Source organism: Rhinoderma darwinii, chromosome 1 (assembly GCF_050947455.1).
Source record: "Rhinoderma darwinii isolate aRhiDar2 chromosome 1, aRhiDar2.hap1, whole genome shotgun sequence".
In the NCBI taxonomy this organism is placed as follows: Eukaryota; Metazoa; Chordata; class Amphibia; order Anura; family Rhinodermatidae; genus Rhinoderma; species Rhinoderma darwinii.
Window position 1 is genome coordinate 593,440,980 of NC_134687.1, and position 14,988 is coordinate 593,455,967.

Sequence of the window (14,988 nt, forward strand, 5' to 3'; positions counted from 1 at the left end):
ACCTACGTGTATATATAGATAACACAGTATCGAGCATTTACAGTAGGTGATGGATACAACTCCCCTTCTCCCCTCCCTGCAAAATGACCTTGGCACAGGTCACAGAGCATGCCCACTACACTCTCCCATGGCAGTCAATGGGCCAGCTCCAGACTATTGTTTCCTATGGACCATGTGGCTGCTGTAAAGTATCTCTCGAAATGCTGTTAGCAGCTCAGGCAAGATGACTGCCCCATAATCATGTACACAAAATAGAATACAAAATTCTAGAAACAAAAAAGATTAGAAAAAAATAATGTTTCACTATCTGATTTTAATTAGTAAAAAAAAATGTGTAGGCGATGCATTCCATATAAAAAGAAACGTATACTATATCACGTAAACCAGTAGGTGGCGCAGTCACTATGGGCTGGGTCTTCGGGATTGGGTGTGGAATAAACAAGTGACAACTGCTGCTCTGAACATTAAAAGGCTGGCTGTCACTTCCCTTCCCCCACATGTCAACTTGAATTGAATTCCATGATCGACAAATGTTGCAATAAAGGCATTCAGGGGAAAATATTTACAGATCATCTACGTAGCAAAAAGATGAAATCATTGTATAAACTCTTGGCCGTACACTGTTATCTTGTACATGCCAACTCTTTGGACATGGTGGGCATGGATTGATGCGATAGGCTATGTACCATAGATACAGCCTATGCTGCTGATACTACGGGGGCCCATGGAGACTTAACCCTCCCTCCCATTGACAGGGGCCTCAGCTCGTGTTAGTCCGATTCTATATACTGCAATATTACGGAAAAGTGGGTACCAGCCTGAGGGTCAAACCACCCTTCTGGACGGGTGAATAGGGTGGTGAGTATGGGTGTACGGAGAATAAGCCTTGTCCCCTCTGTCCTAAAATTGGGGGGCTGTGGTGGCAGTAACCAGCTCTAGGAAGGGACATCATTTTGATATTATCTATGGGGTCTCATTTCTTCTAGGTACAGATGCAGAAATAGAAAGTAAAATTGAAGTAAACACCTCGGCCATAAAATGACCTGTGATACAATGTTCTAATAATTTATTACAGTACAGAAGGTAAAGGGCAAATATGTGCAGAGATGACAATCACCCGTCTTCTGAGATTTCATCTTTACTGGGATTCTGGAATTTTCCAGGGTGAGGGATGATGAGAGTGAACACCCTGACAAGTGCAAGGTGAAGTGCTCCCGAGACTTGACGTGTGTGCAGCTCTGGGTGGGGAGAGGAGTGACTGTCTGCAGAGGATGGGAGGTGTCCAGCTCCAAACTTATAAGCTCTCACACAACACAACACATACTCATATTCACTACTCAGCCTGCAGCATCTCAGCTCTCCCCTGACCTAGAGGCTCAGCAACATGGGGCGCCAAAAGGAGGTTCTCAACAGCATCTCTGCCATGCTGCGCATCAGGAACAAGCTGCTCAGACAGGCGCTGGCTGAATGCCTGGGCACCCTAATACTTGTTGTAAGTAACTTTAATATTATGTATTATTATTCCTTACTATTATATTTTATATGTATTGATATTTTATATATTATATTTCTATACAGATTATCATCATCATCATCATATATAATATTATCATTATTATTATTATGATTGTTGTTATTATTATTATTATATTTTAGGTTGTTATTTTACTTTATTATTATATTTTATATATATATATATATTGCTAGTTTATTATTATATTTCTATATATTATTATCATCATCACTATATATTATTATTATTAATATATTTTATATATATATATATATATATATATTGATAGTTTATTATTATATTTCTATATATTATTATCATCATCACTATATATTATTATTATATTTTGTTATTATTATTTTACCTTATTATTATATTTTATATGTATTGATTGTATGTATTATATTTCTTTCTATTATAATCATTATATATTTATTATTATTATATTTTATGTTATTATTATTTTACTTTATTATATTTGACATTATTTTTATCATTATTACGTGCTGTCACATTGGATTAGACTTTTAGTGACCATATAAATGTTTTTCCAGATTACCCTCCTCTCTCTGGGGTGGGAACATACATGCAGATAGATATACTGTATATGTGGTAGCATGCTTTATACTTTACTGCTAAACTGCACAGTTAGTTTTACCAGGCATTATAATATTTCATCTAAAATGTTTCATTGGTTTAACTCTTAGTGGTAAAAATGAGTTCTTGCAGTTTAGTTTATCTTTTGGCAGATCCATTCATTTTCGACCAGATTTGCCATGGTTTAATGTCTATGTTCACTGGCTGCCCTGTCTGGATAAACCAATTGGATTGGCCATGTTTGGATTTGATTTTCAGCCAATCTTCCAATTTTCTAAGGGATAAGTGGCACCAGGGATGCCTGGCAGCTGCTTAGCTCTCATCATAGATAAACCATAGAAAATAGCGGCGTGTTAATAGGTGGAGCAGAACTTTTGCGATGTTATGTTATATGAATGGGCTGCTTGGATGCTGATTTTATAATCAGATGTTTTAGTTCATAGTTTCTGTTCCTTTAAGATGACTTGGATATATCACAGCAATGCGTTGGTTATTGGTTACATGATTGGAACAGAAAACAAATATATTCGTTCTTGTAGCCTGCTTGTTTGCTGCTGTGGAATTACAATTTCAAACAGGCCATGTGAGATTGATACTAGAGGGCATGATGAGATTTGTAGTCCATCCACATCTATAAAGGGGCAGATTACCTACTATATGGTGACTATGGAACCTGGAACATTACTGATAGCTGATATGTTACATTGTCCTGTATGAATTATGCAGAGGCCTACAACCTGTGCCCCTCTAGCTGTTTCAAACCTACAACCCCCAGCATGCCCTGACTGGTTGTCAGGTAATGCTGGGAGTTGGAATGCAGTACCAGGTCACTAAAAATAAATCTAGCAAAGTTTGTAGCAAAGATAGATTGTGTAGCTCCTAACTAAAATCACAACCTATTGCATGGTAACTGGTAGATTGCTCACAGGTTCCCCCCAGCATCTATCTGCAGCAGTCTATACTCTGTGAATGACATTCAGGGTACAGATTGTCCTAGGTGCGGTGGCTCAGTGGTTGCAGCATTGGGCTCCTGGATTTAAATCTGAGCAGACGCCAAACCTACATGGAGTTTGTAGTTCTCCCCATATTCTTGTGGGTTTCTTCTGGGTTCTACAGTTTCCTCCTACACTCCAAATAAAGACTGATAGGTCATCCTGGCATACCTCCGAACTTACAAAGAGGGACAACTAATGCGGCGCGCGCAGCGCGTTGCAGCAATGTTTTATTTTAAGCCACGCCTCTAATCCCACCCAATCCCATACACACCCAGTTCAGCCCACACAGTATCATGCTCCCATAGTGCCTCCCACAAGGTATAATACCAAATAGCTGCCCCCACACAGTATAATGCCCCCATACCTGCCACTATACAGTTTAATGCCCCCATAACTGCCACTATAGAGTATACTGCCCTATAGACGCACACATACAGTATGAAGCCAACACAGATGCCCCCATACAGTATGATGCCCACACAGATGCTCCCATACAGTATAATGCCCACACAGATGCTCCCATATAGTATAATGCCAATACAGATACCCCCATGCAGTATAATAACCATACAAATTCCCCTCATGCAGAATAATGCCCCCATATTTGCCCCATACAGTATAATGCTCCCATACAGTATAATGCCCACACAGATGTCCCAATACAGTATAATGCCCCATAGCTGCCCCATTCAGTATAATGCAACATAGCTGCCCACATACAGCATAATGCCCCCAAAGCTGCCCCATACAGCATAATGCCCCAATAGCATCCCCATACAGTGTAATGCCCCCTAGCTGTCCTTATACAGTATAATGCCCCCTTAGGTGCCCCTAGTGCCAGGGCCCTTGTAGAAAGTGACAGTGCTCATGTAGATAACATCAGTGTCCCCTGTAGATAGTGCCCCTATATAGTGCCACAGTGCCCATGTAGATAGTGCACAGCCCCCTTGAAGATAGTGCCACCCCTCTGTAGATAGCGCCATTGGGACTTCCTCTAGGAGCTGAATCCCCAGCCAGAGCATAGGCCAGAGCATTCCGCTCCTAGAGGGAAGCCTTGATGTCAATGTCCATATATGGACAGTGACATCATTGGCTACTCCTTGAGCGGAATCCATGTTGCCGACTCTGGACGGAGGAGCCTCTGACGTCAATGTCCATATATGGAGAGTGACCTCAGGGGTTTCCTTTAGGAGTGGAATCCCCAGCCAGTTCAACAGCAACAGGGATTCTGCTCAAGGAGTTGCCATTGACGTCACTGTCCATATATGCTGTGAATCCGCAGCAGATCTGCTGTGAATCCGCAGCAAAATCCACATGTAACTCAAGCGGAGTTTGCTGCGGATTCACTGTGGATTTGCTGCAGAGAAATACACAACAAATACACCACATGTGGGTACTCAAAGACTTGCTGGGCACCACCAGGTATGGTTTCTGAGATATCGGAGTGTATGAAAAGTTCATCTGAGGTTACAAGCCACCAGCTAGTAATTGTAGATTGGTGACTCAGAGGTTCAGCGGTTACAGGGCCAACCCAGGATGTCTTATAGATCGTTAACTGGCCTGTCCACCTAAAGTCTGCAAGTTACATGGGGGCCGCTTGCAATATCATTAACATCTAGGCACGTGGGTCCTGGTCCTAGTGCGTGTGCATGGAGAGAAGGTGAGCTCCTGGAGTTACAGGTGATAGGAACAATACATTGTTTGAGATAGGGAGATTAGATTGTGAGCTCTTGGGGATAGAGATGATGGGAGTGCTACACTGTGTGAGGTAGGTTGGTTACATTTTGAGCTTCTGGAACAGGCATGATGGAAGTGATACATTGTGTGACACATAAGGGTTAAGAATCATTCAGACAAGCGTGATTCTCGTACGTGTAAGTCACTCACAGCACACGAACCCATTGATTTTAATGGGGCTGTTCACACATGCGTGAGTTTTCACGCAACGAGAGTCCGTTGCGTGAAACTCACTGCATGTCCTATATTGGTGCGTTTTCACGCACCTGCGCGCTCAATGGGTGCGTGAAAACCACGCTCATCACACGGATGCACATCCGTGTGCTGTGCGTGATTCGCACATCAATTCCATTGAAAAAAGTGTTTTGCGAGTGCGTGAAAAATACATGCGACTCGCAAAGCACACTGATGCATAACGCAACGTACACGGACCAGATTTTTACGTGTGTAAATCTATCACGCTCATGTGAATGTAGCCTTAGGGTATGTTCACACGGCTTATTTTCGGCCGTTTTACGTGGCCGTTTTGAAAGATGGCTGCGTAAAAAAGAAGCCGTTTTTGGAGCCATTTTTCGTTGACTCTATAGAAAAACAACTCCAAAAACGTGAGTTTGATTAAAAACGGCTGAAAATCAGGAGCTATTTTACCTTGAAAACAGCTCCGTATTTTCAGACGTTTTTGATTTTGTGTGTGCACATAACCTTAGGCCTGATTTACACGAGCGTGTGCGTTTTGCGCACGCAAAAAACGTGGCGTTTTGCGTGCGCAAAATGCACTTAACAGCTGCGTGTGTCATCAGTGTATGATGCGCGGCTGCGTGATTTTCGCGCAGCTGCCATCATTATGACACTCCGTTTGGATGTTTGTAAACAGAAAAGCACGTGGTGCTTTTCTGTTTGCATCCAGAGTTTGACAGCTGTTGCGCGAATCACGCAGTTCGCACGGAAGTGCTTCCGTGCGGCATGCGTGGTTTTCACGCACCCATTGACTTGATCGCGTAATGCGCGAAAAACGCAGAAATATAGAACATGTCGTGAGTTTTACGCAGCGCACTCACGCTGCGCAAAACCCACGGACTGTCTGCATGCCCCATAGAGTAATATAGGTGCGTACGACACGCGTGAAAAGCACGCGCGTCGCACGCGCGTATATTACGCTCGTGTAAATGATGCCTTAGATTGTGAGCTCCTGGGAAGATGGGAGTGATACATCTTGTGTGTAAGATAGAAATAGAGATATTAAGGAATTGTTATTTCAGCAGCTGACATCATTTGCTTAACAGCTCGTACCTGGACTTACACAACTCTCTTGCACCATATGTTACAGAATAGCAAATAACATCTATGACCATTCTCCATACTTGTATTCTGTCCTACATTACATGCTGAAGCATTCAATATACTGGCATAACATTAGCACAAAGGTCTACCAGATGGGATAAAGCCAGTGAATTAAATAGGAACCCCGGGGGAGTGACTGAGAGAATAAGTGGGCAGTGTTCCTCTAGAAATCTCTGCTGAGTGTCAACTCTGCTGGAAATAATTAACATTAATATATTTGAAAAAAACTGCGGCCTGGAGCCATGTGCGCCATTCAGGTCCACAGCTGGACGCTGTTTCTGCTGCAGTATAAACAAATAGCCACAAAAATAACAAGTATCACTCGACGATGGCGGGATGGAATTGATTGCGTGTATTACACGATGGGGGAAAATTCATTATTATTCATTGCACAATGGGAGAGATTTATTAAGACTGGAGTTTCATACGCAGTCCTAATATAAAGATCGCTGGAGTAAGATCTTAATAAATTAGGTGCATTTCTGGCCGTCTTTGCGCCTGAATGGAAAATCTACATCAGCTACGTGCTGGCGTACATTTCCACTATCATTTCTGGCATAAATTATAGTAAATTTGCCAGGCTGCAGCAGACCCCGCTCACTTTTGCTAAACCATGGCAGCATAAAAATGCAAAAGTCGCACATTGCGACTTTTCTACGCCAGAAAATTGGGGCAGAAGACTTCATAAATTCCAACCCATTATCCCACTTTAGATATGGGGGAATGTAATGCATCAGTCTTTTAATATACTTGAGATATCTTGGGCTGTCCGGGTGCCACAAACTGTAATCTATGGCATCTATGAGCTGTGTAGATTTCCGCTATAATTTACACCAATTTCTGGCATAAAATATAGTAAATTTGTTGGGCCACTGGCGGCCCCCCATCCACCTGATAAGCCCACTTTTTAGAAAAGTGATCAAAAAGTCAAGTGTACCAAAATGGTACCAATAAAAACTACAGCTTGCGCACTGATATGGTATATCTGTGGAAAAGTTCCAATTTTTACTTTGCACCATCTGCTGCGCATTCATTTCTGGAAAACACCTATGTAGTCTAAAGGCTCAGTACACCCCTTAATTGATGCCTTTAGGGGTGTAGTTTAAAATGGGGTCACTTCTCGGAGCTTTCTTTTATTATTTCACATCTGAGCCTCTGCAATTGGGAACCAATACCGTGTAAACCGCTAAATTTTGTATTTTAAAAGCGCATGGTACTCTTTCACTCCTGAGCCATTTTGTATGTCCAGGCAAAAGATTAGGGCCACATGTAGGGTGTCTCTAAAACCGGGATACACAGCATAATAATTAGAGAGCTGTCTTTTCATGGTGGCGCAAGCTGGGCATCACATATTGCGCTCTGAATAAATATTGAGTTGCCTGTCCCGGTTAACACTTGCTATGTTACAGAAAGAACAGGATTAAAATTAAATATCTGCAAATAAAAATACATTTTCAAATTTCACCTTCACTTTTCTTTAAATCCTGTGAAATGCCTAAAGGGTTAAGAAACTTCTAAAATGCTGTTTCGAATACTTTAAAGGGTGTCGTTTTAAAAGTGGGGTGATTTATAGGAGGTTTCCAACATATAGACCCTTCAAAACCACTTCAGAACTGAACTGGTCCCTAATAAAATAGGTTTTGGAAATGTTCTTGAAAATGTTAAAAAGTGCTGCTAAACTTATAAGCCTTGTAACGTCCTAGAAAAAGAAAAGGACGCTCAAAAAAATGATGCCAATATGAAGTAAACATATGGGAAATGTTAATTAGAAACAGCAGGTTCACACGTGGCAGAATTGCTGTGGAATTCTCCAGCGGCCGTTTTTTACATTTGTTTCTATACATTTTTAGGCAAGTTAGTTCAGACGCTGCGGTGCAGAATTTGTCTGTTGCGGAGAAGAAGCGGAATTTCACTGTGGATTTCAGCCTTTGCAATGCAAAAACTGAAATCTGTGGCAAGTCCGCTGTGTTTTCTGCAACGTCTGAATTACCTGTCAAATATGCAAATGTTGATGCAGATTCGTTGCGTAATTGCCCCAAATCTGCACCAACATTTGCAGCGGAAAAACTCTTCCACGTCTGAACGCGCCCTAACTATTTTGTGTGGTATTTGCCTACGGAAAATCCACATTAGATAGTACAAGCCATGGATGAGAACAAATCTCATTCACATGCTGCTGAAAATTTCATGCTACGGATTTTCAAATCTGCACCATGCTGATTCTGTTACAGATTTTTAAAGCACATTTCAACCTATTGAATGTAGAAGGGGTGAAATCTGCTGTGAATCCGCAGCAATATCCACATGTAACGCAAGCAGAGTTTGCTGCGGATTCACTGTGGATTTGCTGCAGAGAAATACACAACAAATACACCACGTGTGGTTACCCAAAGACTTGCTGGGCACCACCGGGTGTGGTTTCTGAGATATCGGAGTGTATGAAAAGTTCATCTGAGGTTACAAGCCACCAGCTAGTAATTGTAGATTGGTGACTCAGAGGTTCAGCGGTTACAGGGCCAGCCCAGGTTGTCTAAGGGCACATTCAGATGTGGCGGAATTGCTGTTGAATTCCGCTGTGGACAGTCCTCAGTGGAAATCTGCAGCAGCCGTTTTTTTCATAGGTTTCTATACATTTTTAGCAAAGTTAGTTCAGACGTTGCAGAAAATAACCGTGCGGAATTAAGGCTGCGGTGCAGAATTTTCTCTCAGCAGCATGCTTATAATGTTGCGGAGAAGCGGAATTTCACTGCGGATCTCAGCATTTGCATTGCAAAGGCTGAAATCTGTGGCAAGTCCGCTGTGATATCCACAACATCTGAATTACCTGTCAAATATACAAATGTTGCTGCAAATTCGCAAAGAATCTGCAGCAACATCTTCAGTGGAAAAATTCTGCCACGTCTGAACATAGCCTTATAGTTGGTTAACTGGCCCGTCCACCTAAAGTCTGCAAATTATATGGGGGCCGCTTGCAATATCATTCACATCTAGGGCCAAGCTGACCATTAGGGCAATGCAGAGAATCCATTGCCAGTGGGGACCATGCAAGTAATAAGTGCTCCTCAAATGTATCTTATTAGCGCAAATCAAGTATATTTGTTGCTATAGTTGTTGACAAGGGGCCCATAACATTCATTTCCCTGGTGCCCAGATCTCTCTCAGTCCCCCCCCCCCGTTAACATCTTTAATAATTAGCAAGGACACCACTATCAGAGTAGCGAGTATAGAAGCCGAGGAGCCCAGCCATAGAGGAACCATATACACTGTAAGGGTATGTGCACATGGTAGCAGGCTTTTACGTCTGAAAAGACAGACTGTTTTCAGGAGAAAACAGCTGCCTTGATTCAGACGTAAAAGCTCCTCCTAGTAATATGCGAGGCGTCTTTGACGCCCGTAATCTTGAGCTGCTCTTCATTGACTTCAATGAAGAACGGCTCAATTTACGTTGCAAAGAAGTGTCCTGCACTTCTTTTGACGAGGCAGTCATTTTACGCGTCGTCGTTTGACAGCTGTCAAATGACGACGCGTAAATGACAGGTCGTCGGCACAATACGTCGGCAAACCCATTCAAATGAATGGGCAGATGTTTGCCGACGTATTGTAGCCCTATTTTCAGGCGTAAATCGAGGCATAATACGCCTCGTTTACGTCTGAAAATAGGTCGTGTGAACCCAGCCTTAGGGCTTATTCAGACAAACGGGATATACGTCCATGCAACGCGCGTGATTTTCATGCACGCCGCACGGACCTATATTAGTCTATGGGGCAGTGCAGACAGTTGCGTGATTTTTCTGCAGCGTGAGTCCGCTGCGAAAAAGTCACGACATGTCCGTTCTTTGGGCGTATTTTGCGCATCACGCACCCATGAAGTCAATGGGTGCGTGAAAAGCATGCATGCCACACGGAAGCACTTCCGTGGGACAAGCGTGATTCGCGCAACAGCTGTGAAAAGGATGAATGAAAACAGAAAAGCACCACGTGCTTTTCTGTTTACAAACATCCAAACGGAGTGTCATAGTGATGGCGGCTGCGCTAAGAGCACACAGCCGCGCATCATATGCTGAGGCCACACGGAGCTGTCAAGTGCCTTTTGCGCGCGCAAAACGCCGCGTTTTTTGCGTGGGCAAAACGCACACGCTCGTGTGAATCCGGCCTTAAAGGAACCTCTCAGGTGAGGAGTAGACACTGATCTCCTTGGCTAAAAAGTAACTCATCATAGTATGTGATGTGAAGAAGAAGTTGTAGCATTACAGGTATTAAATGGGTTAACTGAAACCTAAACTCAGCTTAAAATTCAATTTCACAATTATTTTTGGGACTTTTCACAGGTGTGACTCAGGTACCCTTTAAGAACCCCTCTCAGGGACCATTCCTGAGCCAAACTAAACAGCACCTCTGCTCCTTGCCCTAACAACTATAGTGACATCTTGAGTACAAACTTCTATTGTAATAAGTTTACAAACAAAAATAAGTTGCAATGGAGACAGAAAAGGGTATTTATATGATGCGCATAAAGGGTTAACTTTGGGGGTATTGAGATCTCCCAATAGCTCTGAATCAGAGTTTTGTGTGTACTGTAAACTGCATCCACTATTCAGCCAATTTAGACATTAGACAGCTTTGTGTATCAATTCCTCAATGTTTTTTTATTTTTTAAATCACTGCTTGCTGTCAGTGAATGAAGAAATGCTTGTTTAGATTCAAAGGCTAAAAAAGGCGTCCTTGTCCTACAGCTGCAGTTTGTTACAGACTCTGTGTAGTCAATCCTCTATGAGCTAAACACCACAGCAGCACAAATCTCTCTCTCTTGTTCTGAACTCCAGCTGTTACCTACACTGACACATTGTAACAGTTCTGTATATAGTATCTGTTCTGTATATGGGCATGACCACACATGGCGGAATTCCTCCGCAACTGTCCGCATCAATGCCGCACAGAATCTGCGTTGCAGATTCTGCAGCGGATCTGCACAAAATGTGCAGAAAATTGATGCGGACTGGCCGCTGCGGACTGCAGGAAAAGTGCTTCTCTTCTCCCTATTCAGTGCAGGATAGAGAGAAGGGACAGCACTTTCCCTAGTGAAAGTCAAAGAAATTCATACTTACCGCCCGTTGTCTTGGTGACGCGTCCCTCTTTCGGCATCCGGCCCGACCTCCCTGGATGACGCTCCAGTCCATGTGACCGCTGCAGCCTGTGCTTGGCCTGTGATTGGCTGCAGCCGTCACTTACACTGAAACGTCATCCTGGGAGGCCGGACTGGAGACAGACGCAGGGAGTTCTCGGTAAGTATGAACTTATCTATTTTTTTACAGATACATGTATATTGAGATCGGTAGTCACTGTCCCGGGTGCAGAAACAGTTACTGCCGATCGCGTAACTCTTTCAGCACCCTGGACAGTGACTATTTACAGACGTCTCCTAGCAACGCTCCCGTCATTACGGGAGCCCCATTGACTTCCTCAGTCTGGCTGTAGACCTAGAAATACATAGGTCCAGCCAGAATGAAGAAATGTCAAGTTACGCTCCGCACCACACATAACATCTGCGGACTTCATTGCGGAATTTTGACTCTCCATTGAAGTCAATGGAGAAATTCCGCCATGAGTCCGCAACCAGTCCGCCACTGCTCCGCAACAGACAGAGCATGCTGCGGACACCAAATTCCGCTCCGCAGCCTATGCTCCGCAGCGGAATTGTACGCATCGTGTAAACGAACACTGCTAAATTAAAGTGAAAGTCAATGGAGAAACGGCTCCGCTGCGGATTAACGCTGCGGAGTGTCCGCAGCGGAATTTAAGTGAAATTCCACTATGTGTGAACCCGCCCTATGTGTGACTCCTCCCAAAAAAATCCACAGTCCCTGTATATGACCCCAACCAGAGGTGGATGTGAAATCAGTAAACAGGAATATTCCATGTCCCAGTTTTTGGGACCTTACTTGTAAACTGTTGCAGTGTTGGGTACCCCCCTTTTTCTAGATCTGATACATTTTTCAATTTTTCCAGTTCCATTGCCCAATACTAGACATACGGCACAATGTAACAGTGAGAAGTGTGTAAACAGCTTCTCTCCCCATGTGACTGCCTTGCTGACGGGCACATATACGTTATTCGGACATGTCCTAATTTTCATTCCTATACCTGACTGTGTTTAATCATAATCTGTAAAAAAAATCTCCAGTGGCCCAATCATGAAATAATTCCGATCTTACTAACAAAATGTTCTGCTAATAGGAACATTCTCCTGTTTTGCGTGACCTTGTGGCACACATGCCATAGAGACATCTCACACAGCTGGCACCAAAACACTACTGCCCCATGCACTGATTTTGAGACAAGGGGTGCTGGTTTATAGGGAAGTCTTTTAGAGGGTAGAGAGGTGTTAATTATTCAGACGAGCATGTCAGTTTTGCGCCCGCAATAATGGACCGTATTTCATGCATTTTAGTTCCGTGTGGCATTAGTATGCTTTCTGTATGGCATCAGTTTTTCTCATCCGTGTTTCTGCACTGCCTGTGTTTTTTTTTCTTCTTTTTGTCAGAATTTCTTTAGCAACTGATGTGTGAAACACGGACAGCACACGAATGTTCAATGGGCGATGTGGTCCGCAAAAATGGAGTAAAATACAACATGCAGTGAGTTTCACGCAACTGACACATGCTGCGTGAAAAATCATGCATGTGTGAATATCCCCATGGATTTGCATGGGTCCGTGTAATGTCAGTTATTTCAACGGACAGCACAAGCAAGTAAAATACGTCTGAAAAAAGTATTTGCTAATCTTTTAAAGGGATACTACCAGTTTACTATTGTTGTTGCACCTTGAGTGCAAATGTTTGACATATTTAAGACCTACTGCTTCAGTCGGAAAAATTAATCTTCCCTCAGGACATTTTTAAGAGTAGAAAAAAACATGTCAAATAGACAGAACCTGTTACATGACGGTATCAGCCCTGGTTAGGCCATGTTCACACGTGGCAGAGTTTTTCCGCTGCAAATGTTGGTGCAGATTTGGGGCAATTACGCAACGAATCTGCACCAACATTTGCATATTTGACAGGTAATTCAGACGTTGCAGAAAACACAGCGGACTTGCCACAGATTTCAGTTTTTGCATTGCAAAGGCTGAAATACGCAGTGAAATTCCGCTTCTTCTCTGCAACAGAGAGTGTATGCTGCGGAGGGAAAATTCTGCACCGCAGCTTATGGTCCGCAGGGGAGTTTTCCGCAATGTCTGAACTAACTTGCCTAAAATTGTATTGAAACAAATGTAAAAAAACGTCCGCTGGAGAATTCCACTGCGGACTGTCCGCTGCAAAATTCCACAGCAATTCCACCACGTGTGAACATGCCCTAAAGCTGTATCCGTGGATGAAATTTCATTACTAGCTTTTCTAGATATAGATATATTCAACAAAAGGCTGGATAAAATTTAAGACTAGAAAGAAGAGGATGACTCAATGACTTTATTATTTACCGGGGACTTTGATTTTAGGGGGAAATGTTCTCCCGCTTCCTCCTGTGTACACATTTAGAAGGGTTGATGTTATAAATTTATCACTGTTTTTATTTCTATTCTGTATACATTTTGGTTTTGCCATCTGCACTGTACATTTTTATCAACAGGCAAATCTAAATATTTGCAAGTCACCCTGAAAAAACAGAAAGGGTCATACGAACTTTTTAGGGAAGCTTTGAAGTGGGTGTGATGGTCATGAAATCTTGAGGTTAATGATGGCGATGTGACGGTGTGCAGTGACTTCGTTTTTTGTTGTTGCAAATAATGATTGTGCACAAATCTGTTGTGCATTGTGCAATAAAAGAAAAGCGTGGAGTTCACAGGTTGTACATTAGTGAGGTGGGGGCAATACATCATAGAATAGGAATATGGGGTGGTGGGAGCAGCCTATTATATAAGGGGGGTTGATTAAGTTAATATGTTGTATGAGAGAGGTATGTGAGGTCAATGACATTTTTTAAGGGAGAGGTGATGGTTCAAGTTAACCAAATAGAATAAATATTGTCATTATCTATGGAGGCTGCAGTACCATTTATGACCACTAGAGGCATAGCTCCAAATCTGCATTTTTACATAGTAACTGTAGGCTACTCTACAGCAGGTTATGTACGTGCTCTACTTGTACAAAATACCAACATCATGCATATTATAAGCAATTTGATTGCTAGGACCGAATGATTGCATTTCACCAAATAGATAATTCTTGATCAATTATTTTTAAATACCTAGAAGAGCATGTTTTTGGGAAATATTTGTAAAGATGTCCGACCAAATTTCCTTTGGTTGGAAAGAATAGACTATGAGATTATTTGTAGGAACGTTTGGTCATAGCGACCGATTTATCTGTTCATCTATACCTACCTTACGCGACCATGTTGTAGTCCAAATCTGGTCATATATATATATATACAGTGGATATAAAAAGTCTACACACCCCTGTTAAAATGCCAGGTTTTTGTCATGTTACAGAATCAGTCTAAGATGAATAATGTCAGAACTTTTTCCACCTTTAATGTGACCCATAATCTGTAAAAATTTTATTAAAAAACAAACTGAAATCTTTTGGGATGAAAAAATGTAATAAAAGAACAAAAATAATGTGGTTGCATAAATATGCACACCCTTAAACTAATACTTTGTTGAATTACCCTTTGACTTTATGACCGCATTGTCTTTTTGGGTAGAAGTCTATCGGCATGGCACATCTTTTCTTGGCAATTGTTGCCCACTCTTCCTTGCAAAAGCACTCCAAATCTGTCAGATTGCGAGGGCATCTCCTGTGTACA

General features: G+C 42.4%; 1 protein-coding gene across 1 annotated transcript in view; it reads left to right on the forward strand.

Annotated features, from left to right (window-relative positions):
• The first annotated feature begins 1,313 nt into the window (after positions 1-1,313).
• AQP3 (aquaporin 3 (Gill blood group)) overlaps positions 1,314-14,988 on the forward strand; it is a 47,623-nt gene continuing 33,948 nt past the window's right edge. The window contains exon 1 of the mRNA XM_075840395.1: positions 1,314-1,492. Coding sequence (XP_075696510.1) covers positions 1,385-1,492 — 108 coding nt within the window. The 5' untranslated portion in view covers positions 1,314-1,384. The remainder of the gene's footprint in view (positions 1,493-14,988) is intronic.